The sequence below is a fragment of the Phocoena sinus genome, chromosome 10 (assembly GCF_008692025.1).
Source record: "Phocoena sinus isolate mPhoSin1 chromosome 10, mPhoSin1.pri, whole genome shotgun sequence".
Classification (NCBI taxonomy): Eukaryota; Metazoa; Chordata; class Mammalia; order Artiodactyla; family Phocoenidae; genus Phocoena; species Phocoena sinus.
In genome coordinates this window covers 101,858,852-101,883,581 of record NC_045772.1, presented here as the reverse complement: position 1 = coordinate 101,883,581, position 24,730 = coordinate 101,858,852, and the positions used below count along the sequence as shown (strand labels likewise).

The window sequence follows — 24,730 nt, the reverse complement described above, 5'->3', positions numbered from 1 at the left end:
GCTATTACAATCTCCACCCACGGTAGACACTCCAAGACCGTAAATTAGTGTCTAGCATCTTCCTCGGTCTGTCTGCTCTTCGCCTGTTATTTCCCGACAGACTTTCCACTCACATCAAACTATGCTCTAAACACTCACTGTAGTGGGTTGAATAGCATCCCCCCAAATCCATGCCCACCCGGAGCCACGGGATGTGACCTTATTTATTTCATTTTATTTTTAAAATATGGACCACTTCACGAATTTGCGTGTCATCCTTGTGCAGGGGCCACACTAATCTTCTCTGTATCGTTCAAATTTTTAGTATTTGTGCTGCCAAAGTGAGCACGTGACCTTATTTGGAAAATGCACCTTTGCAGATGTCATTAGCTATGATGCTGTCACAGTGGACGAGGGTGGGCCCTCGTTCCAGGGACTGCTGTCCTCGTAAGGAGACACAGGGAAGAAGGACGGAGGCAGAGATGGGGCTGAGGCTGCAACAGCTGAGGAGCTCGAAGGGACTGCATTGGCCGGCAGAGTGGGGACTCTCCCCAGAGCCGCTGGAGGGAGCTCGGCCCTGCTGGCATCTCGCTGTCTGGCTTCCAGGCTCCAGAACCGTGAGAGGATGAAGTTCTGTTGTTGAAGCCCGTGTCCGGGGGCTCCATGAAGGTGGCTCAGCTCTCTCCCTGCTTGACCTGCCCATCAGCCCCTCCGCAGAGCTGTGGGCACTCCCGGCTCAGACAGCACCTTCACCTGGCCTTCCTGAGTCCCTGTGCCCAGGAAGGACCTTCCTGTGAGTCCCAGCAGCACCTCCGGCCTCCCACACCCACCTGGCACTTGGGACAAAAACGCCTCGGATGCGTGGCTTTAAATGTACCTGGTTCTATCTCTTCATGTGCTGAAAGCCCTGCAGAGAGAAACCCCCTGGCACGGGGAAGCCTCATTTCCTGGGGATGATTTAACAACACTGGCTTTATGAGGAAGGGGACTGTGCAGGTCCGGGGGAGAGATGGCTGTGGGCGGTGGACCTCGTGGACCAGCCACAGGTCTGTGCTCCCTCCCGGTTACCACGAAGCCAGGTAGGGCGGAGCAAAAGAGCCTGGCACAGACAGCGGTTCTTTATCAAGCAGGAGGCAACCGAGGACCCAAGGCTTCTCTGGAGGACCAGCAGATCACAGGCACAGATCAGATTCCCTCCCGCAAGTAATTAGAGCTGACCGGCAGGCAATGAATACTTTCAGCAGAAGAGTGGCACACAATGGAAGCTGGTGTCCAGGAGGGGCTTGAAGCTTCCTAACTAACCTTGGCAAGGTCTCCTATTAAAGCAAAATCAGTGAAGCCAGAGTGGCTTACATCATGGCATCTCTACGTGGGATTTACCTGGAGGATCTCAGGTCCCGCCTGGCTCTGTCCCTCTTTCCAGTTTTGCTCTAAATGACCCAACACTTTCTTATTCAGGAATATCTGAGAACAGGTAATTGAGTGCTTATTTAATCACTGTGTTATAGAAAAAACACGTTCGCCAGGTCTGTGTGCCTCTAAGGTCCCTCGTGGAGAATCGTGTGTACTCTTTTGTCCTGCGAGCAAACGTTTAAGAGGAAGCTACTGCGGAAGGACAAACCGAGCTTGTAAAGGGGCAGAAGGTTGCCAGCACACGATGCTTTGCACGTACGACGCGTGAGGAGAGAGGTGACGGATTAGGGGAAGTCAGGTAGAGCTCCTTCCGGGGTGGGCAGCCAAACCGCCCAGACGCCCGATGCCTGTGGAACGCCTCGGTGCTCTTTCTCATCGCAGCTCTCACAGCGCTCACAGAAGCGGGGACAGCAAGGCCCCGGCCGCTTTTCAGATGGCGCTTCCAGAACTCAGCAGGAGAAACGTGGCGGGCAGAGCTAAATGCCCACCCTCGGGCCTGGCCGCCCGGGGCCCCACGCTCACCGCTGTGATTCTGCTCATGGCCGGTTCAAGGCAAAATACTGTTTCCTGACACCTCGGGCCCACAGCGCACTGGACGCAAAGCCATGGCCTTGCCGTTAAGGAGCATCCAGGCCTCCGTGTAGCCCCAGAGTCCCGGCCGCCCTAAAAGGGCCAACCTGCAGAGCAAGGCTGGGACGCACTCCCCGCGCCGTTACCTTCTCTTAACTGGCTTAACCTCGGCCCTCAGAGCCACCCTTCGCCCTCCCGCCTCTCCAGCTTCTCTGTCCAGCCGGCCCTGCCTCCGAACACCCCCAACGGCCGCCCCCTCTACGTGTCCAGCTGGTCCCCTGCCCGGATGCCATCATCCTGCCTGGACTGCTGCATGAGTATCCCCACTGCCCCGTCCCACTCTGTTTTTACACCACAGCCGGAGCAAGTCTTTTGCAAGGTAAGTCAGACGTGCGCTGAGAAGCTCCTGTGGTCCCCCCGCATCAGCCGGGACCCATCCCTCTGCGCGGCCTTGGGGGCCGTCCCCCTGCCCCTGCCCCGCCTCCGCCCTCTGCCTGCTCGGGGCCCCACCCCCTGCCCCGCCCCCGCCCTCTGCCTGCTCGGGCCCCACCCCCTGCCCCGCCCCCGCCTTCTGCTTGCTCGGGCCCCACCTCCTGCCCCGCCCCCGCCCTCTGCCTGCTCGGGGCCCCACTGCACACAGGTGCGACGGCCCGAGATTCTGCGCTTGCTGGCCCCTCCGCCTAGAAAGCTCTTCCCTCAATCATCTCCACACACCTGGTTCCTCTGAACTCAGGGTTCAGCCCAGAGGTCACATTCTCAAAGGCGCTCTAGTGACCACGCCATCCGGGGCAGCCCCGCCCACTTGGTACCATCTAATAGGGCCCTTGGTTGTTATGATCTTCCCGATGTTTCCTTTCTGGGTGGTTTGCTTTCTTGCTCCTTGTCTGCCTCCCACTGCAATGGGGGCCCCGCGAGAGCAGTGGCCTTCTCTGTCCCCCACGGTCCAGGGCCCGGCACACAGTAGGTGCTTTATAAGCAGCTATTAATCAATGAATGGACGTCCCCCCCTGGTTTTGGCCAGCTCTGTGGCCATGAAAACAGGATGCTCCCGAAGTAACTTCTTTCCTCTCCACCTCCCCGACTGCAGACCCAGCGGGGACCACCTGCTCCGCGACCCCCCGCCACCCCCGCCTCCCCGCACTGCTCTCTCCTGGAGCCCCTGCAGCGGCCCAGGCCTCTCCCACAGACTCTGGACTGAGTCACACATTCCCTGGTGTCATCACATCTCCTTCTCACGTGTACTTATTAATTTTCAGCCTTTAGTGACTCTTAAGCACATCTGTATGTTCACTCAAGTAAATGAATCAATTAGATAAAAGCACCATCTTGGCACAAAGCTTTCCTTCCTGGGTGAGGTGATGTTTCTAGAATGTAGTGTGTACAAAGCTGGGAGGCTCCAACCAACCGGCGAGCTTTGGAGATTGAACCAGGAGGGGAGGCCTGAAAGGCCACCGCTGTGGCAGCGGGGTTGCTTTGCGGGGACTAGAAACGGGCGCCTCCCGCAGAGGGTCCCGCGATTAACAAAACCTACCCCAAATCAGTTGGCTCTCCGTCCGTATTCAATTTCCCCCCATTGCCCTCAAAAATGTCATCGAAAAGTTTATTTGCTCATTTAGGATCAAGACAAGACCCGCCCGCTGCATTCGCTGGATATTTCTGGTCTGTCTTGAAAATTCTATAATAGTTTCCGCCCAGAAGGGCTTCAAAAGGTTTGGTGCCCGGCACACGGACACCCTTCCGCCTCCTTTCTGTCCGAGCCCCAGGAAGCCAAATCCTTCCCAGCAGACTGCGGAGTGGAAAGGGAAAAGGAGGCTGGGCGCGGTCACGAGCGCAGAAGGTTTTCAGGCTCCCGACAGGGCTGTGACCCGACACAGCCCAACCTGTGCGGGGATGGGGGTGTCAGCGAGGGACCCACGGTGCCTTGACGGTTTTGTGTCGTGACTTTGAGCTTGAAAGCTCGTGATAACCTCTGCAATTCTCTGTAGAAGGAGGGCAGGTCAGGGCTCACACAGGGTATGGTTTCCTGACGCAGGGAGGTGGCTCCTGAGGGGGCTCATGGGCTCCTGTCGTGAAACCCGCTCCAGGGGGCCTGCCTGCCAGTTAGGGACCAGCGGCGGAGCTCTGAACGCGTCCTGCAGAGTCAGCGAGCGGTGGCGGCCACGCCGTGCTCAGCACCGCCTTCCGGGTGAGGACAGGACAGATTTGGGATTTATTATTAGGGGAGCAAGATGCCGTGACATACGTTATCCGGATAAGTTATGTAACTTAATAACGATTTTACAACATAGGCTATAATAAACCTTAAATGTATACGCAATCCAGCTTCCAAAAGACCCAAAGGCATCGCTCCCACACGATGCACTCAATCTTCTGTCGTCACTATGAGGAAACAGGGAGCCAAGTACCCAGCACCTCCAGTGCTGCAGCCGAGTCGGGGGATCTGGGACCAGCACATGGCTTTACAGTCGGTGTGCACCCCCAGATCCCCCCACCCCCAGGCCAGGCTGTGGGCTGGTACCTGTGGTTTCCAGGTTGGGGTAGGAACTCTTGTCCTCATTCTCGTTGGGCTGGAGGTCGTCCACGTTGATCTAGGCATCCAAGGAGAGAAGGAGGGTCCAGTTAGACAAGGTCCACAGCTTTAGAGGCTTCGGGTAGCCTTGAAATTGCCCCCTAGTCTAGGCTGAGCTGTTGACTCAGAAACACATCCTTTTTCCTTTGCGCACATCCCTCAGGACACCAGCAGAAGGCTGGCCTTCCTTCTCTCTGTGCCCAGCTCTGCTGTCCACCCTCCCCAGCCCCTTCTTCCCCTGCTTCCCCTGGTGTCTGGCCCAGGAGGACCGTGTCCTCCTTCCCTGGGCCTTGGCCCCTCACCTTGGTGGCAGGGGGGGACTCTCCATCCGCAGTGATGGATTTCAGCTCGATTTTCTCCTCCTTGGTCTCCTCCACGGCCGGCTTCTCCACCACCTCTTGTCTCTTCTCTGGGCTGGCAGTCCTGGCCGGTCAGCAGGAGGGAAAAGAAAGGGATGTGACCAGATTGATAGGGAGCTGCCCTGTGGTCTGTTGGGGCCCATGCCATGCGGCTCAATCACAGGGGCGCTGGGCCTTGCCCAACTCTGTCCCCGCCCAGCTCTGTCCCATCCTGGCTCTGTCCCATCCCAGCTCTGTCCCATTCCGGCTCTGTCCCCGCCCGGCTCTGTCCCATCCCGACTCTGTCCCCACCCGGCTCTGTCTGGCATTCAGTTGAAGAGTCCAGCTTCTCAGAGGCTCAGTCCCCGTCTAACCCAGAGGAAGGTTCCTGGAGAACCCTGCTCAGTACTCAGCAGAGGTGTGGCCCGTTACAGTCCACGTAGACAAGGACGAAGACAGAGTGGGGCCCTGGCTTGTCTTCTCATGGCTCTTCAGCTGGAGCTGGACCTCTCCCATGAGCGGCTGCCGCCCCCTGCCCTCCCCTCTACCTCCACCACCTCTCATGACCTCCCTTCTCAACAGAGAACCCGCCACCTTCCTGGACAGGTGGGGCAACACAACACCTTCCCAGAGATGTAATTCACAGTGGTCCCCGCTTAGAGAAATGCCCAGGAATTAGGGGAGAGGCTCAACGCACACAGAGAGCCCCCAACCAGCCCCCTTCCAGGAGGGACGGCCAGGCAGGGGGGAGCATCTCCTGAGCGCCGAGGGGAGCGGCACCCCAGGCTGGGCCGCGGAAGCTGGTGGTTACCTGGCCAGCTTCTTCCTCTCCTTCTCTTCTTCCTCCTCCTTCTGGGCAGAGGTGAGGCTCTCGGCGTCAGCCAGGTTGTCCACGGCAATGGCCAAGAACACATTCAGTAGGATATCTGTTTGTGCCCATTCTTAAAGAAAATGACCCTTGGACTTGGGGTTGTGGATGGGCAGGGGGGCGGGAGGGGGCAGGACACGCGGGGGCAGAGCTGTCCCTGGGGAGGGGCTCTGAGCCCCGTCACCCCACTAGCTTCCCAGGGTTTTCTGAGGGGTCGAGAGCAGGCCCGCTGGCAGGCTGGGGCCGGGGGCGGGGTGGCCGGCAGCCGGGCCTCGCTCTTTAACTGCCGGTTTCGAGATGACCGCCCGTGACTGACACCGTAGGCGGCGCTGCAGCGGGACGGGGTGCAGAGTGGCCATTACCGCTGCCAGGAGGTGTCCGCTCGCCCTTCCCCTCCCGCTGTGACCCTGTTCAGACAGAGGCCCTGGGAGGGTCCACCGAGCTCCTAACTGGAGCGGAGTTTGCCCTTTCTTCTCCCCCCACCCCAGACTCGGATGCAGGCACTGTGGGTCAGAGAACCGGATCAGAGCCCGTCCAGCCGAGAGGTTAACGCTGGTCAGGTCCACCTTCCACCCCAGGCCCCGGGAGGCTCCGGCTCACACGGGGAGCGAGGGCCACGGCCCCGCAAGGACAGGAGCTGGGCGTGCGTCATCTTGTTCAGCCTCACCCGGCCCATTAGGTCGGAGGCACTGCTATTTCCACCCCGTTCCCAGGACGCTAGGTGGGCAGCCCTGGGTGTGCCCGAGGCCGCCCGCTGCCCTCTGTGTCCAGATCTTCTGTGATTTACTTTCTGAGCCCCTGTGCACACAACCTGCAGGGACAGGACGGGAAGAGGGGTGCCAGCAGCCCGGGACTCAGGAACCTGCCGGTGGCCTGTCCACTCTGCCTGTGGCTAACATCCTGAAGAGTGGCTTCGGAGGGAGGGACCCTGGCCCGAGAGCAGGGCGACAGGTGAATGTCACTTCCGGGGCGGAGGCTCTGTCCTCCCCGGGCAGGGGCCCTGGGCTGGGGCAGCCAGTGTTCACATTGGGGTCCGAGTGAGTGGCTGCAAGCACAACACTGGGGGCGGGGGTGGTGTCTGCTCGCCGGGACCGCCGCGGCGAGGACGCGCTCCTGGAATTGGAGGCTGGGGGACAACTCGCGTCCCCCCCCACCCCCCCGGCCCCAGGCTCCGGGCTCCCACCCAGACACCTGCGCCGCTGAGGTGGTCTGGGCTGGACATATTCTCCCAAGCCTGCCCTTCCCTGCTTCCCCTGGGGGGAGGGCCCTGGGTCCCCCCCAAGTCAGGACCTGCGGGGCACACCTATTGGCATTGAGCTGTAGGCTGAGCGCTGGGGCAGCGGGGGCGGGGTGGGGGGAGGGGCAGCGGGGCGGGGTGGGGGGCAGGGGGTGGGGTAGCGGGGCGGGGGTGGGGTAGGGGCAGGGGTAGGGGCGGGGGGGAGGGGCAGGAGCAAAGGATACAATTTCCACAGATGAAGAGGATGATGAAGTAAATACAGACTAACATCCCTGGAAAAGAGGGGCCGCCATAAGCCATGATCCCATCATACATCACCGAATTCCAGTCCTCCCCGGTCAGGATCTGAATGACACAGTCCCACCAATAAGGGACACAGCGTTAGACCAGCAGCAAACCCAAAACTCCCCTGCCCAGCCCCCTGCGAGACACAAACGTCTCACATCTGTCTCTTCCTCCCCCGCCTCCTGCCCCCCGTTCTCCTCCCAGGGCTCTGAGCTGTGACCCCCGCAAGTCCAGCCCTCTCCTTAGACAGAGTGCGTGGCCACCGGCACAAATCATCTGATTGACTGAGAGAGCTTCCTTGGCAAAATACCTCCTACCCCCAGGGACAGTGCTCGGTGGCTGACCCTCGGGTTAAGTCGTCAAGGGGAGTGTGTTCACTAAGGGGCCACAGGTCCCCCGCTTCTCTCCAAACGTGAGGACTCTGGGTACCATCTTTAAGATTTTGGCAACATCCACATATTACCCAGTTTAATCTGTAAATCGATCTACTTTTAAACTTAAGTGCTACTTTAGCTTGGCCCTAAGCCCACATGTCCGTGAAGTCTCAAATTTGATGGTAGTCGTATTTTCCTGGGGGCAAGCGTGAAGGGTAGGAGAGAGTCCCGTCCCCCTCCCTTCCCCAGCAAGGGCCGTCCACTTTCCTTTGTTGATATTTTGGGCTTCCATGTAGAATGTATTTGCATAAAGGTTTCCATGGCTAAGAAACAGTTTTTAAGCCACTTAATTGGACCTTGTTTTTCCCCCAGTGGTCCATCCAACAGTGCAATTTCCTGGGGGTCGGGTAGGAGAGCTACAGACTGTCCTGGGCTCCTGTGGCCGACCTGCTCTGGCTGCCCCGTGGGAGTGGGCGGGAAGCTCCTTCCTCCCCCGCCCCCGGGCCCCTGGCCCTCCCCCCAGAGCACAGTCCCGGCAGAGAAGGGTCCATACCTGAAACACGGTGAGGAGGGACTGGGGGAAGTTATCGAACGTGCTCCTCCGGGTCTGCATCTCATCAAAGTTGAACTTCCCCCCGAAGAGCTGCATGCCCAGGAGGGAGAAGATGATGATGAAGAGAAACAGCAGCAGAAGCAGGGAGGCGATGGAGCGCACAGAGTTCAGCAGGGACGCCACCAGGTTGCTCAGGGAGTTCCAGTACCTGGGGATGGGGTGTGGGGTGAGCCTCCATCACCTCTTGCCCCACTGCCCCACCCACCAGGGGCTCTGGGACCGGCTGCAACGACCTCCTCCTGGCCCTGTCCTTGGGGCAGCGTGGTGGTGGGACCCGGCTGGCCAGCTCACAATTAGAGTGTGAGTGAGTTAATTCAGGGGCCCCGGGTCGGGAGTCTGGTTCCGACCGAGCTCTGCACGTGTTTTTGGGCGAGTTGCTCAACCTCCCTTCTTTCTGCGCCCCACCGTCTGAAAAAATAGGGGCAGCGGTAGCACACACTTCATTATGTTATCGGGAGGATTACATGCGATAAGTTTTTAAAAAGCCACTCCCCCCAACGGCAACCAAATAGAAAATAAACAAGTGGGACTACATCAAACTAAAAAGCTTCTGCACAGCAAAGGAAACCATCAACAAAGTGACAAGATGACCTACAAAATGGGAAAAAAACACTTGCAAACCATATATCTGATAAGAGATTAAAATCCAAAACGTATAAACAATTCATGCAACTCAATAGCGAAACAAACAAACAAACAAACAAATAATCCTATTAAAAAAACAGACAGGGACTTCCCTGGTGGCACAGTGGTTAAGACTCCACGCTCCCAATGCAGGGGCCCCGGGTTCGAGCCCTGGTCAGGGAACTAGGTCCCACACGCATGCCACAACTAAGACTTCACATGCTGTATCTAAGACCCAGCGCAACCAAATAAAAAAAAAACCAGACCCGAATAGACATTTCTCCAAAGAAGACATACAAACGGCCAACAGACACGTGAAAAGATGCTCAACATAGCTAATCATTAGGGAAATGCTAATTAAAACCAAGAGATATCACCTCACGCCTGTTAGAATGCCCATCATCAGAAAGACAAGAGATAACAAGTGTTGGTGAGAATGTGGAGAAAAGGGAACCCTTGTGCGTTGCTGGTGGGAATGTAAGTTGGTGCAGCCGCTGTGGAAAACAGAATGAAGCTTCCTCAAGATAATTAAAAACAGAGCTACCATACCCTCCAGCAATTCTACTTCTGGGAACATATCCAAAGGATACGTTCACTATAGCATTATTCATAATGACCAAGACACGGAAACAACCTAAGTGTCCATGAACGGAGAAACGGAGAAAGAAAAATGTGGTGTACGTTATCTACAATGGGATATGATTTAGCCATAAAGAAGAAGAAAATCTTGCCATTTGCTATAGCATGGATGGACTTGGAGGGCATTATGCTCAGTGAAATAAGTCAGACAGAGAAACACACATACCACATGACCTCCCTGATATGTGGAATCTAAAAAAAATCCCAAAACAGACACAAACAAACAAAACCCCCCACCAAACTCACAGAAAAGGAGGTCAGATTTGTGGTTACTAGAGGCGGGGGATGGTGGGGGGGGGAACAGGAGGGCGGGCATCAAAGGTACAAACTTCCAGTTATAGACAAATACGAGGAATGTAGCGCACAGCACCACTGTAGCCACCACTGCTGTGTGTCACAGTTAGGACAGTAAATGCTAAGCGCCCTCATCACAAGGATAATTTTTTTCTTTTTTCACACCGTCTCTACGAGATGACACATGTCAACTACATCTACTGTCACATCATTCCACAATGTGTAGAAGACACACCATCATGCTGTACTCCTTAAACGCAGACACTGATGCACGTCAATTATTTCTCAGTAAAACTAGAAAAATTAGAATTCCAGCTCTTCATTTAAAAAAAAAGACCCCAGTATCGTGCCCGGCACACAGGTGATAAAGGTTAGTGATTATTGTCATCACTACTGATCTTTAGAAAAAAACACATTAAAACATTTTTTTTTTCTAGAATGTGGGCCTCAGCCCAGCCCAGTCATGAATGGGGTCACCCACGGGTGAGGGTAGCCTGGGTCACCCGTGGGTAAGAGGGGGTGTGTGGTTTACTGAGGCTTCCCAAATTCAGCCGGTCCGAAGAGTTGGTTTGTTTCAAAAGCCTGTCTTCTGGAGATTCTGATTCAATGGCTGTCGTCCGGGGCCCAGAAATCTGTTTTGAACAAGGGTCGTAGAGGATTCCGATACGCAGGCCAGCTCGGGAGATCCCGGATTGCAGCAAACAAACACACCCAGTGCACAGCGACAGCCTGCGGCTGGAGGGGCCCTGCATCTCTCCGCTGTGAGCGCGGACGCCCTGCACTGTGGGGACGGGTGGGGAAAAGCCCTCTCTTGGGGAAGTGGGGGGACACGAATGGCCCTGGAAGGGGCTTGGGGACCCGGGACAGGGTCTGTTCAGGGTGAGGAACGCACTGTAGCGAAAGGGACACGCGCCCAGCTGGCCAAGCGCGTCTCACTTCCCTGCAGCGCTAACCGACCCAGCTGGCTTCCAGGTCACAACCTTGATCTCCTCCACTCAGATGTTCCCGGCTCTTCACCAAGGCAGACAGGGAATCGCTTCTGCTGCTCGAGACAATGCCTTGCAAACCACGCCCCGCTGCAGCTTGGCGGCTGCGCCCCAACCCGGGCACCTCTCTCCGGGGAACGGCTCCATAAGTGACAGAAGCAGATGGGCCAACAGTTTGGGTGTAAACATGAGCGTCTCCCCAACCTGGAGTCTCTCGTGCTCCAGACTCAGCCCTGCTCCGCCTCTGCCCTGCCTGCCAGCCACTCGCCCTCTGTTCGCGGAATGTTAATATACATTGATTTGTATCTGCTCTAGAAAGGCTCTTACCTGTTCCACGTTTGTGACAGCCTTGTCTCACCCAAACAGGCTTGAGCTCTTGAGGGCAGAGGCCAGAGGTTCTCCTTCCATCCCCTGCATCTCTGTCCTCACATAGATTCTGTGCAACCTGGTATGATGGGCTGCCTGGCCCCGGTCGGCTAGAGATTGTACTAATCGTTCTGTTTAAGCAAGGAGTTAGAGAACCTCTGTGGGGGCTAGGACGCCCTCCCCTCTTACACTGAAAGCTCCCAAACCTGTCTGGAGATGACATGCCGGGGGTGGGAAACCATTTTCTAAATGCCGATTCCCAGGCCTCACTCAGAACCATGAATCACTGCTGTGCGAGCACCCAGCCCCCGTCGGCAAGCCGGTATTTAGGAACCGAGACTCCGGAGCGTATCTGTAACGGGAACGTCCCGCTGTACTGGGGCGGGGGGGGTGGTGGTGGACGGTGTCTGCCTGGGGCTTAAGGTCACACAGCCCCTAAAGTGCACAGAATATTCTGGGAAAGTCTTCATGGCCATAAAAGTTGGTGCCTTAGTTCTCCCGAGGCCCGTGGACGTGAGGGAAATAGACCAGCCCAGTGCTGAGGTTCAGGCTGTCTGCCGGCCACGGGCCCAGGGGCGCCGGCCAAGGAGGCCCCAGACCCGAGGGAGAAAGTCACCGTGCGGGAGGGGGTCTGCCCGGGGTGGGGTGTGGCCCGCGGGCCTGGACTGAGGGCCTGGACGGAGCACGGCTGTGTCGCCCGTCATGGGGTGGTGGAGACCCTCTGGGGACGCTGGGCGGAGGAGGTCTACTGAGCCGCCTACAGGGGCCGAGCCTCGGGTCGGAAGGCTTTTCTCCTGCTCCCATGTCCCGAGGGGTGCGCAGCCGTCTCTCAGTCGATGGGGGGTTCCCAGCACGAGCCGCTGGCCTGACCGAGCCCCGTGGCCCGCCCCGCCATCACGCCGTCGCGCTGAAGCACAGCCGCCGTCTCTGGCTTGAGCCCAGACCCTTGGGGTCGCCCTCCAGGTGGCCTCACACCCACAGCCGCAACCCCGTCCTCGGAGCCGGGCTACAGCCCCTCCGGCACCTGCCACCCAGGCGGGCGTCTCCCCCGTCCTGCCCCCGCCCCCTGCAGCTGCTCCCCCCGCCCCGCCACCCCGCGCCCAGGCGAGGAGCCGCGAACGCACTGCCGCCGGTGCTCTCAGCGACGGTAACAAGTTATAATACACTGAAAAAAATCGAGTCCACTGACGTTAAAGAAAGGCGAGAGGGGTTTGCTTTACAGACGGTGTCAAACGGACAGCAGGAATGAATGAATGAACGAACGAATGACAGAATGAGTCAGTGATTCAGGTACAGACCGTCACGGGTGGAAGGTCTCTGGAGAGCAGGGTGTTCACAGGCCCTGATATCTCTCCATGGATTACTCCGTAATCACAGAGGGCAAGGGCACAGTAACGGTGAGAAACGCGGCGGACAGCCCTGGCCGTGTTCCTACTCTCAGAATCCTCGACAACGGGACAACTCCTGGCGCCCTGTGACCCCCGACCCCTCCTCGGCCGCGCAGGAGGACACTCTCCAAGGCCCCGCCTGAGGCCCCGCAGACCCTGTGGACCGCACCTCCCCTGCTACCCCCTGCGAGGCTGCAGCCCGGCCCCCCACTGGCCGGCCCGGCCCTGGGGTCTGCAGGGCTCACTCCTTCAGTCCCCCGGGGCCTGTGCAACGCCCTCCTGGCAGCCACCCTGCCCCCAGCCTGCATTTTACACACTCGTCCCCTCCAGGGGGACAGTCCAGAGAGCAGGGCTTGTGCTGGGAGCACAGCCAAAGGAGGTGCCTGGGAGTGTTTTGCTGGATGAAGGAACAAATCTTCAATACGACACCTTTGTGCTTAATGGAGGGAAGGCAGGGGGCACAGACCCCGTGTGTGTGGAGCAGGGCTGGGGGGTGGGTCTCACACTCACCCGAGTCAAACCCACTTTGCTCAGAGGTGAGGAACGGCTCTTGCCCTCCCCCCAACGTCACTTCTGATCCTGTGGCTTCCCTAGATCCGGGGGTTCCTGAGCTTCCACCACCAGACCACTCGTCACGCTATTATGTGTCAGGAGGACAGACTGGTCCCCAGAGGCGTGGGGTGGGGGGAAGCGGGCGAACTGGGTGCAGGGGTCAAAAGCTACAAACCTCCAGTTATGAAACAAATAAGTCCTGCGGATGTGATGCACGGCATGGCGACTACAGTTAACAATACTATATTTTACGCTGGAAAGTTGCCAAGAGAATAGATCTTAAAATGTTCTCATCACGAGAAAAGAAAAATTGTGTGTGGTGATGGATGTTAGCTTGACTGTGGTGATCGTTTCCTAATGTTTACAAACATGGAGACATTATGTTGTTCACCTGAATCGAGTATCATGTAATACGTCAATGACAGCGGACCCCTGAACAGCGCAGGGGTTAGGGCGCCGACCCTCGGCGGCTGAAAATCCGAGAATACCTCGACAGCCCGTGTCCTCGAATCCAACCAACCTCGGACTGTGTAGACCTGCAGTGCGAAAAAATCTGCACGGAAGTGAACCCTCGCAGTTCAAACCCCTGTTGTTCAAGGATCAACTGTGTGCCTTGATTCAAAGAAAGGAAAAAAGAAAAACAGTCTATGATGCCTCCGTTTGCTACATAGAAAGTAGGGTCGCTGTGGCTTCTAGACGCTTGGGTAGGATTCCAGACAGCAGTGTGAACACGAGTCTCTCCTGGGGAGAGCGTCCCCCCGGGGGCTCAGAACAAGTGGCCGCAGGTCTGAGGGCACCTGCCAGCCTTGGTTCATGAGCCAGACTGCGCCCGAGTACCTGACTCACTTGCTCACGGACACACCTGGGCTGAGGAGATGCTGCCCGTGGACCAGGTCGCGGTTGTGGGTGCTGCGTGCGTTCAGCCTCCGTGCAGCGGGGCAGGGTGGAGGTCCCCGCGTGTGGCCTGCCACCTGTGCTCTGTGCCTCTGGAGCAGTAACCGAGCAGAGCTGGTGCCAGTGGCCTGGCGTCACGAGGGACCCCGCTCGCTGGACGGAAGGCCGTCCATCCCTACGTGCACTCCCTGGAAGACCGACACGGGGATCGCTGTGGGGATACTGCGGAGCTCTGAGGAGACGGCTGGAATCTGGGGCCTGGCTCGCCATGGCAGATGGCAGGGAATAGGGTGTGTTCTCCTCAACACTGATACCAAAGAGGCTTTTAGGTGCCAGGTGGCAGCCTCCGGGCAGGGCGATGGGAAGGCCCTGCAGATCCTGTACCTCTGTCCTTCTCGATGTCAGTCTGGTCCTGGTGTCTGTGACCGCTGTGGCCCCGTGTCCCAGGATCCCTCTCCCTCCAGGAAGGTTGGCGGGTGGTGAACTGGAGGGTTGACGGCATACTCACCGTCGAAGGGGGCTTTCATCCTAATTGATTAAGACCGAAATACACACACGCCAAAAAGGAAGGCGCTTTGGAGAAAAGTGGGCACCAGCAGAACAAAGGACTCAAGGTCTTGAACCTTGTAGAGAAACTGAGAAAACCCAAGCCCTGCCTCTTCAGAATGACACCCGCGTGTGTCCACGTGCACAGAAGAACCCTCCAGCACTGGGGGTCTCAGCCCCCGAAGCACAGGCCGCTTGAGAGACTCGCCTCCCCTGCCGGGTCACCCTCGGGGTCATGGTCTCTCTTCATCCCTCCCGTGGCTTGGAATCATTCCCCCCAGCAGTGTGTCCTGCCCACCCCGGGCCAAACCTGCCAGCCGAGACCCTGCTGGTCCCCACCCCGCCTCTGTCCCGGGCCGGATGCACAGTTTATGTCCGTCACTCTCGAGCCAAACCCCACCTGGGCAACAAACTCAAAGGCCTTGTCTTCCCTGTTTGCGTCAGAGGCCTCGGTCACACGGGGGACAGAACCCCCCTGGGGGATGTGAGCTGATCACGACTGGCAGGGTATCCTGGCCTCGACCCTGGGATTTAGGTGGGGCTCCTGTGAGCCTCTCAGAGTCCCCAGTCGGCCCTGTGGTTGTGTCGGGGTGAGACAGGGAGCCAGACGTCATCCTCCCGTCTCCTCAACCCCCAAGAATGAGCACCTTCCCCGCTGACGGCCGCCCGCGGGCTCTGGCGTCTGAGCTGCCTTCTCCACAGGCCCCGGCCCAGCAACTGGGCGGACGCCAAAGTTACCTTTATAATAGTGGCCCGCGAGGAGCTCAGAGCCTCCCTGGGGCCCTGAGGAGGGGGCCCTGATGCTTGTGGCCAGACCGGCAGTTACACGGAGAGCTCAGAGTTTGGAGGATTTGCAAAAGGCTCGCACCTCGGGGCTGTGGGCCCCTGTGTGGTCACGATTCACCAGTGAGTCTGTCTGTGCTGAGTCAGTCTGAGCTCACGCCTCAGGGACGGCGAAGGGAGCTGCGGGGGAGGAGCGGTGGAGGAAAGAGAAGCATTTAGGGTTTAAGAGGGAAAACAGCAAGGGCTGGAGGGGCTGTGCTGCCCGTGAGGACCGACTGTATAAAAAATGAGACGTAATTAGTACCTCGGGGCCACACCCAGATCGAAGCCAACTGAAGCTCTTCCTCCTCAGAGGGAAGGTCAGGCTGGGCTAACAAATGGCAAACTAGATGTCGAAACGGGCAACATTTAGAGCCCCAGAGAGCCCCAAAGCAGGAGAAAGAGCCCCATCCGTCACGCAGCTGGAAGGCCCAAAGACGACAAAGGCCTCGGCCGCGTGCGTGCCTCTCTGTTCTCCCAGAGGTACCCGGACCTTCTCACCCTGCAGTGCCCCACCCACAGCACTGTGAATACTCAGTGATCAACCGACAGCCTGGTGCAGGGTTCCCAGTCTTTTTATATAAAAATGAGACCCACAGGATGGATGATATGCCTACACGCTGTATACTTCCTAAGGCACGCTCAGATTTTGACAAAGTGCCACAAAAACGTAAGCAGGCTAACAGCTCATTGTCATCATAAACCAACAGCTTCTCTTCCCGCAGGGGCCACGGATCAGTTGTAAACCCACCCGGTTCTTGCTCGTTCATTAAAGCCTTCAGGAACGTGAGTGACCAAGAGTGAGGGTGTTACAAGAGCAATACTGAATGTACTTGTGTTTGCTATGTAAAAAAGAAACCATCTGGGGCTTCCCTGGTGGCGCAGTGGTTGAGAGTCCGCCTGCCGATGCAGGGGACGCGGGTTCGTGCCCCGGTCCGGGAAGATCCCACATGCCGCGGAGCGGCTGGGCCCGTGAGCCATGGCCGCTGAGCCTGCGTGTCCGGAGCCTGTGCTCCGCAACGGGAGAGGCCACAGCGGTGAGAGGCCCGCGTGCCACACACACAAAAAAGAAACCATTCACAAATTTTGGTATTTTAGCTCTTAGTAATAGCGAGTGACCTGCCACACACTGTCGAGCTGCTCTGGACATACTGAAGGGTCATGAGGTCATGGCTGAGAACCACGGTCTAGATCGGTGTTCCTGGCCCTTAGACCACAGGCCCTGGGTGGGAGGAGGGCAGCCTGGAACTACAGGAGGGGATCCATGGATCCTAGCACTCTAAATGAAGAGCCTCAAATGTGTTCAGGTGTGTAGAAATTAATAAAATTAAAATCAATTTTAAAACTTTGCTGGACTCCTATTAGGTCTTTATCATTATGAGTTTTCTCAGTCCAGAGCCATCAGAAACACCGTCTTCACCGGGTCGGGGCTACTGTCTAGAGGAGAGAGTGGAGAGGGAAGAATCAAGTTTCCAATTATACATGAAGCTTCCTATTTTTAGACAAGAAAGAGGACAAAGGGCAGCGGCAGAAAATCAGGCCAGAGTTTCTCAAAGTGAGGTCACTGGGCCACTGGCTTGGAGCTCCCCAGGAGTTGCTGGCTGAAATCTCTAGAGTGATGGGTCCTTAATGAGCTCTCCTGAGAAGGTCACCTAGGTCTGAGAATCACAGTCACTGGTCCAGAAAACGTTGTTAAAAATAGTAGCGGGATGGCGCAAAGTTTCCTCCAAGAGATTTTAAAAGAGGAGGGAGAAACAGACTTGTTTGATGGCAGGACCAGGCTGACCTGTCTCAGGGGACCAGTATGCCCACCCCCCAGCCCCTATTTTAGGCACTTCCTGGCCACTGGAGTGTATTGGAGACCAGGTTCAGGAGGGGGCCTGGGACTCCCCCACACCTGGACTCTTTGCTGTCTTCCAAAAGCCCCCAGACAGTTTGGAGACTGGAAAACAGGAAGATGATGGCCTTTGCTAAAGTAACTTCCAATTAGACCATGAAATTATTCTGTTTACGGATTTTATGGAGATCCGAAAATGCCACTAATCCTTCTTGTGGAGGGGCTTCAGGAAGCTCGCTGATAAAGACAGACTTAAAAATGGCTTCCTGGCAATAGTTTCAGATTAGAAATAGATAAACTGCCGATTAGAAACAGAATGAATGTGAAGTCTCTTCAAGGTGCCATGAGAATATCTGGGAGCAAAATTCTTTTCTGTAGGAATTGAAAAAACAAAGACAAAGCCCCAAGCATGTGGACTTTTGAGAATTACTTAAGAGGCACCTGAAACTCCAAATGAAAAATAGCTTTGGCTGACCCAGGAGGAGCAAGAAGAGTCAGTCAAAATCCTTTAGGTCTTGTCTCCGGAGACAGACAAGAGAGCTTAGCCATCAGCCCTGCAGCCCACGGTCATGGTCGAGGCACAGAGCCTCGTGATCCCAGCTTCACCCCTGAGCAGCTTTGCGACCCTGGGCAAGCGACTGAACTCCCTCAGTCTTCTCATCTGGAAAACGGCACTAATGATAGCAGCACCCTCTCTTATAGGTGATGGTGAAGATTTACAGGTCAGACGCAGGCGCGCACGGGGGTCAGGCTATCTAGCACAGACCAAGAGCTGATGCACATTCACCAGGACCGCCATGATGTTTCTACTACTTTCATTTGGAACCGAGGATTTTCTGTGGCGTCAAGATATTCAGACATTGAGGAAGAGCTCCTTCCGGGGGCGGGGGCGAGGCAAGTGTTGCCCAGGAGTATCCAACTTGGGGATTTAACTCCTGCCTGTACTTTGAGTCTGTCTTCTGACCTTGAGGCTTCCCCAGGGATGCTCTCCTGTCCCCAGCTTCCCAAGGCAGATGTCGCCCCTGCCTATTTTGCCAGCTCGTTCCATTCTGTCTTAGATTTTCCTTTCATTTTCTCCCAGGAGCAGACTCCGTCTCCCCAGCTGGACTGTCCGCTTCTCCCAGGTTCAGCCCACACCATGCAGCCCGATTCCTGCCTCTCAGAGCTGGACAGACAGTGTGTACACAGCAGACGACCAAATACAGCCACAGTGTGTGTGTGTGTGTGTGTGTGTGTGTGTGTGTGTGTGTGTGTGTCACCATTAGCTCTTTCCTCCCTCTTCCTTCTCCTGATAATGACAACAGTTACAATCAGAGTCACAGCGAACACTTGGTTACCAAGAATCTTCTATACCTGGCACTGAACTCAACTCTTTAAATGCCTCTTCTCACCCTAACCCTCAACGAACCCACGGGAGCAGGTGTGTTTGGGGCAGGGGGGCTGCTGAGGGAACTGGGAAGAGAACAGTCACACCCAGGTGCCCTGCAGCCCCCCACCACCCCGCAAGTTCGGAGCACTCTGTGCAGAGACAGTTAAGTCCAGGGCCTGGCACGGACGGTACCAGCCCCACTCTTCCCAGCCGGATCTCACTGACGCCCAGTCTCCCCGCATCAGACTCTAGGGTGGGAGGCTTGTCCTTCTGGGCGCACAGTTGGAACCCCCCCCCTCAGGTGCTTCTGACGTGCCCCTCCAAGAAAGACCCCAGCCCACGGTGAGAAATACATATTATACTGCGACCCAGACACGATCCCGGGGATTTTTGTGAAACGTGTTTACATTCACGTGAGGCACTCTGATGTTTTCCACCCTATTTCATTCTTCCATTAAAAACGAGAATGAGGAGAAACTGGAACCCATATACATCGCCGGTAGGAATGTAAAGTGGTCCAGTCTCTTTGGGAAACAGTTTGGCACTTCCTGAAAACCTTAACTACAGACTTATGACGTGACCTAGAAATTCTGCTCCTTGTATCCAAGAGACGGGAAAACATACGTCCACACGAAAACCTGAACACAATGCTTCCTAGTGGATCATTCACGGGAACCAAAAGGCAGACATAAACCAGACGCCCACCAGCAGGTGGACGAATAAACGAAACGTGATGTCTATCCGTAGAGTGGAATACAGCTCAGCCACGAGAAAGGAACTAGAGTGGAATACAGCTCAGCCACGAGAAAGGAACTAGAGTGGAATACAGCTCAGCCACGAAAAAGGAACTAGAGTGGAATACAGCTCAGCCACGAAAAAGGAACTAGAGTGGAATACAGCTCAGCCACGAAAAAGGAACTAGAGTGGAATACAGCTCAGCCACGAAAAAGGAACTAGAGTGGAATACAGCTCAGCCACGAAAAAGGAACTAGAGTGGAATACAGCTCAGCCACGATAAAGGAATTAGAGTGGAATACAGCTCAGCCATGATAAAGGAATTAGAGTGGAATACAGCTCAGCCACAAAAAAGGAATGAAGCGCCGATCTCTGGACAACACGGGGGAGACCTGAAACCATCAGGCCAGGTGGAAGAGGCTGGTCACAAAGCAGCACAGGTCGTACGGACATGAACTGTCCAGAGAGGGCAGGTCTGCAGAGATGGAGGCAAGGCGGTGATGGGTGCTGGAGGGGAGGGTGGAGGAGCGAAGAGGGGGCGTGGGGTCTTCTTTTGGGGGATGGAAACGCACTAAAACGGGACTATGGTGTTGGCTGCGAAACTGCAAATACATAAAACCCCCCTGAACTGGACACTTTAAAGAGTGAATTACATAGTATGTGGATTATCTCTCAATAAAAATGATGGTCGTGATCCAATAAGCTGGTCTCACCACCCAGAATGGGTCACAACACGGTGGAAACTTGCTGTCCTGGAGTGGCTGCCCGTCCCCGCCCCGCCTGTCCCGGGGGAGTTCGGGCGCCGCGGCCTTCGGGTGGGTGGCGGGTGACGGGGGCGTGTCAAGGCCCCGTGGCTGCCTTTCATACCGCACACGCTCAGCACAGGCCCAGCTACAAAAGCAGGTTCCATCTCTAGGGGCCGGGCAGCCCCAAGAGCTGAGCTATAGGTGAGATTCCGGGGGAGCCCAGAAAGGAGCGGACAGCCCCCTTCTCCTGCCTCGAGCCCACAGGTGAGGGCTCGGCCTCCAGAAGCCGCCTGTGATCTCGGTGGAGGGCAGGCCCGGGGCTGGTGAAGCAGGGACAGAGGAGCCTGGGTCCCCGATGCCCCTGGAGGCCCCACGGCTGCCACCCCTGCACTGTCTGTATGAGCAGCCAAAGGACCCTCTAAAGGAGGCGCCGTCTGGCGAATACGCGCACCCGGGACAGATCCTCCAGGACACAGCGGCTCCCTTCCCCTGGGTCCCCGGGGGCAGTGACGGGCCACGCACCTCGTGATCTTGAATATCCTCAGGAGACGCACGCATCTCAGCACGGAGATGCCCAGGGGCGACATGATCCTGGTCTCCACCAGGATGGTCTCCAGGATGCCGCCACACACGATGAAGCAGTCGAAGCGGTTGAACAGGGACACGAAGTAGGCCTGCAGCCCCAGGCTGTACGTCTTGAGCAGCATCTCCGCCGTGAACAGGGCCAGCAGCGCCTTGTTGGCCGTGTCTGCGGGGACCCGCACGGGGGACGGGAGGGGGAGAGGAGGTGAGCGTGGCGGATCCCTGCGGGGAAACCCCAAAGCTCGAGCCCGCCACACACCCCTCGCTGCGTGGACTTGGTGGGGAGGGGTCTAGTTACAACCGCAGCAGACCTCCAGCACGGCCCCGAACCCCCGCATCCTCTGCCCCTCACAGCGACTCTGCCAGGCCGCGGGGCTGCTGCCACACCCCTTTTCCAGAGACGAGAAGTGAGGCTCGAGGGGGAGCCATCTGCCTAGACTAACCAGCCAAGAGCCGGAGCCAGGGTCCTTGTCTGCCCTTGTCACCGGGAGACGAACCCCATCTGGGTTCCGGGAGACACCCCGGGTCCAGGCCGTGTTCGCCTGACCCCCGGGTCGGTACCGGGGCTCTGGCCAGGGAGATCCCTTCCGGGGCCCAGGGAGGGGTGGTGGGACCCACTGCCATCGAGGACATTCCCTGTGCTCAGGCCACACTCGTCCTCTCCCTGGCTTTGTGCTCTCCGCCCCTCACAGGTTTTGGCCAGCACACCTGGAGGCCATACTGAGGCCCCAGGTACTGAAAACCCACTGGGGGCGAAGGGGCGGCAGCCAAAGATCTGATGTAGCCCAACAAGCCACGGCTCGTGACCGTGTCTCCTGGACCCAGTGGTGATGGCCGGGAGCCCCGTCTGTGTGGAGTGAGCTGGTGCGTTTTAGCGGCTCACGAGCTGCCAGGCCGCGGTGTGTCCGGCGCGGCCCGCCTCCCCGCCCCGGGGCAGGGCCGAGTCAGCCCGAGTAACAGGCGGCGGGCGGCCTCTCACCTTGGACTTCCGTGAGCCAGTGGGGCTGGTTGTAGTGTTCAGAGGCGATGGTGAGCGTGTTGAGGAAAACCAGGAAGATGACCAGCCAGTAGAAGACGCTCGACTTCACGGCCGCGCGGCATTTCCTCCTGCAGAACCGATTCCAGCGGCGCCAGTAGCGGCTGCAAAGGGGCAGAGAAGGAGGACGGGGCGGGAGGCGGCTGTGAATTCAGGGCCCCGGCCGACATGCCCCAAGGTGGCCACCTCCCTCCCCTGAACTGGCCCGACCTCACCAGGGCCGAAGAGACGAGCATCCCACCAAGGTCACCGGCTCGCGGCTGGTGGTGTGGCCTTTGGGGGGGGGGGGTCCCTGCTCCTCTGGGACTGTGGCACCCTGGCCTGTGACCCCGAGCAAGGCCAGCCTTGTGTGAGGGTCTGGCCTGAAGCTGAAGGGAGGTTATTTAATTTCATAGTGATGGCATCACTAGAAGTATTGCAAGTCGTAAGACTAGTATTACTAGGACTAGTAATGGTTACCATTAGCAAACTCCATGTCTGGCTGGTACCGTATTGGCACTTCTCATGCCTTCTCCCAGATCCTTTAAACATGTCTGCAAAGCAGGCGTTGTCACAATTTTCAGGAGAAAACCAAGGACCCTGGAGTTGGGCGTCTGGACTGACACCGGGTGAGGGCAGAGCCAGCAGCGTCCCCTCTTCCCGCCTGCAGCCCAGGCGCCAGGCGCTCCCCTAGCTGCCTCATCCGTGAAGAGTGGGAGGTGAATCTGGACCAGCGGTGCTTGACTTGAAGGGGAGGCTGTGGAGTCCTTTAAGATTACATCCTCCGTTCAGAACAACGGGCAGACTGCCCCCACCTCTACACGCAAGTTCACGCCATACGTGGGCCCTGAAAGCTCATCCATGGGCCGCGGGACACTCGCCCACATGGCCTCTGGTTAGGGACTTTCATCAAACCTGGCTGTACATAGAGCCACCTGGGGAAAGTTTAAAAAACACAGCAAAAACACACCAGGCCCCGGGCCCCAACACAATGAAATCTGATTGTCTGGGGTTGAGTAATTTTTAAATAACCCCCAAATACCGTTGCTGTTTGCTAAGGTTCCCCAGATGGTTCTCATGTGTAACCATGGTTGACAACCGTGAAGCCGGATGACCCCAAGGAAACGCTCACATTTTAGGACTCAGTGGTGGACGGGTTTTCAGCTTGTCCCCAGTTTCATCCTCCTGATACCGAGAGAATATGCAGATATATTTGGTAATTCCGTTGACCAAACAGTTACCAGTTTAACACCATGTGAGGAGTGAGGGACAGGGGTGCCAGGGAGACTGCGGGGGCCCTGTATCGAGAGGGGATCTGATTCCAGAAAACCAAACACAACGACAGCAGCCACACGGTCAACGTCCAGCTGGGGGACGGTAAGAGGGGTGCCGTGGCCAGCGTCGGCTGGAGGTGATGGAGGCAACAGCTTTACTCAAGGAAGGAGGAGAGTGAGGTGACGTGGACTTTGGAGGCGGAGTCAGCAGGCCTTTGACCCTGACCACGAGTGCAGGGGAGAGAGAAAGGGTGGAGGGGTGTCCGGAGGAGGCCCTGTCACCAGCACGGGCACCCTGTGGAGGGGGACTCGGCCGGAAAACACCTTGAGGTACTTGCAGGTCGTGTCCATAGGGACACCCACCGGGCGGCTGAGGACAGAGCCCCCGCTTTGGGACAGAAGGCGGGGTGGTGGTGGTGATGGCTGTCGTCCTGGACACCTGTACTCATATCTACATGAAGTCGCAGGTCCCCAGGTCCCCAGGCTCAAGACTCTGTTGTTAGGACCCTCCACACGCCCCAGACGGCCCTCTGGAGAGCTTGACTTTATTTATATTTCTACTCTGTTATTTTTGTTACCTACGGCCCGTGGGAAGTCCTGCTGCCACACCGTTGTTGAAATCTGCTCTGATATTAGAAAGCGAGGGGCACATCTAAGGCGGGCCTTGCTGCCTGGGAGCTGCAGGAGGACCTGGCTTTGGCTTGCAGGGCAGGGAGGAAAGAAAGGATTAAGGGGGTGGTGTTCTGACCTGACCTCACCCCCGTCACTGAGGGGGCGGGGACGCCACCTCCAGGGAGCGCCAAACCTTGGCAGGGACGTTTGCTGCTACTGGTGGGGAAAGTCGCTACATGGAGAAGAAAGGCCTGGGGGTCAGAAGACGGTGGTTCCCAATGCACTGTGGAGGCTTCCACGCTCCAGACACACCACCGGGCGACAGCAGGGGTGGCGGAGGGCGCAGGGGGACAAGGCAATGGGACAGGGGCCCAGGTGGTCCCTAGCGGGGGGGCCTCCGGCGGTGCTGGACCACGGTACTCAGGCACCTGCTGTCGCCAGGGCGGGACTCTGCTGCTCTCCTGCGATCGAGCTTGGTGATATTGCAGACAAAGTTGGTAAGACTTCTTATTCCCCCTGAAAAACGAGTTTTCAGGACAAACTCATATCCAGTCTTAAATAGCGTCACCTGCAGATGGGCACTTGCCATCTACCTCTACGAGGATTAAATCACGAGCCGCTGCAGGTGCTGACCTTCGACACCCCTGAAAGGAGCTCAGGGCGGAGATCAGGAACGAGGCCCTCTGTGCTCCGGGAAAAGCTAACTCCTCTTATTTACAAAAACACTAAGATCCTTCACGGGGACGTCTGCTGCCCGTGACTAGCAGAAACCTTCACGAGACGAGCAGAAACTTTCTGCAGAAAATATGTGCTGGATTCTATGTACGCCCCCGTCAAAAAAATCACATATGTACTGACTTTCCCCCTGCCTCTTTGGAGCAGTTTCTCAGAGCTATCCGAGATGCTGTTTCCCGGGCTGTAGTCCTCATTTTGCCCCGAATAAGACTTAACTCACAACCCTCACATTGTGCATTTTTTTTAAGTCGGCAATAGGTTACACTGTAGTTGCAAAGAATGTTTTGAATAGAGACAAGCTCATTTACAAAAATCACCAGTAACTGTGATTCAGAGGCCAAAGGAATCACGGTTGCTTTCTTCCACATTTTGGAGGAACCAACTCCAACTCTGTCTCACACCCAGAACTTGACTGCGCTCTTCCCCAAGTTTGGGGCTGGTGGATGCGGGTGCCACATGCCTGGGGTC

At 57.0% G+C, this 24,730-nt stretch overlaps 1 protein-coding gene and 1 non-coding gene across 2 annotated transcripts in view; both read right to left on the bottom strand.

The window, feature by feature from the left end:
- Positions 1-24,730, bottom strand: part of CACNA1C (calcium voltage-gated channel subunit alpha1 C) — a 465,996-nt gene that overhangs the window by 74,313 nt on the left and 366,953 nt on the right. Inside the window, 7 exon segments of the mRNA XM_032644404.1 lie at positions 4,481-4,550; positions 4,834-4,954; positions 5,681-5,795; positions 7,199-7,319; positions 8,187-8,394; positions 20,567-20,792; positions 21,606-21,766. Coding sequence (XP_032500295.1) covers positions 4,481-4,550; positions 4,834-4,954; positions 5,681-5,795; positions 7,199-7,319; positions 8,187-8,394; positions 20,567-20,792; positions 21,606-21,766 — 1,022 coding nt within the window.
- Positions 221-328, bottom strand: LOC116761461. The gene has a single exon (XR_004352027.1). It is a non-coding gene; the product is annotated as a U6 spliceosomal RNA (small nuclear RNA).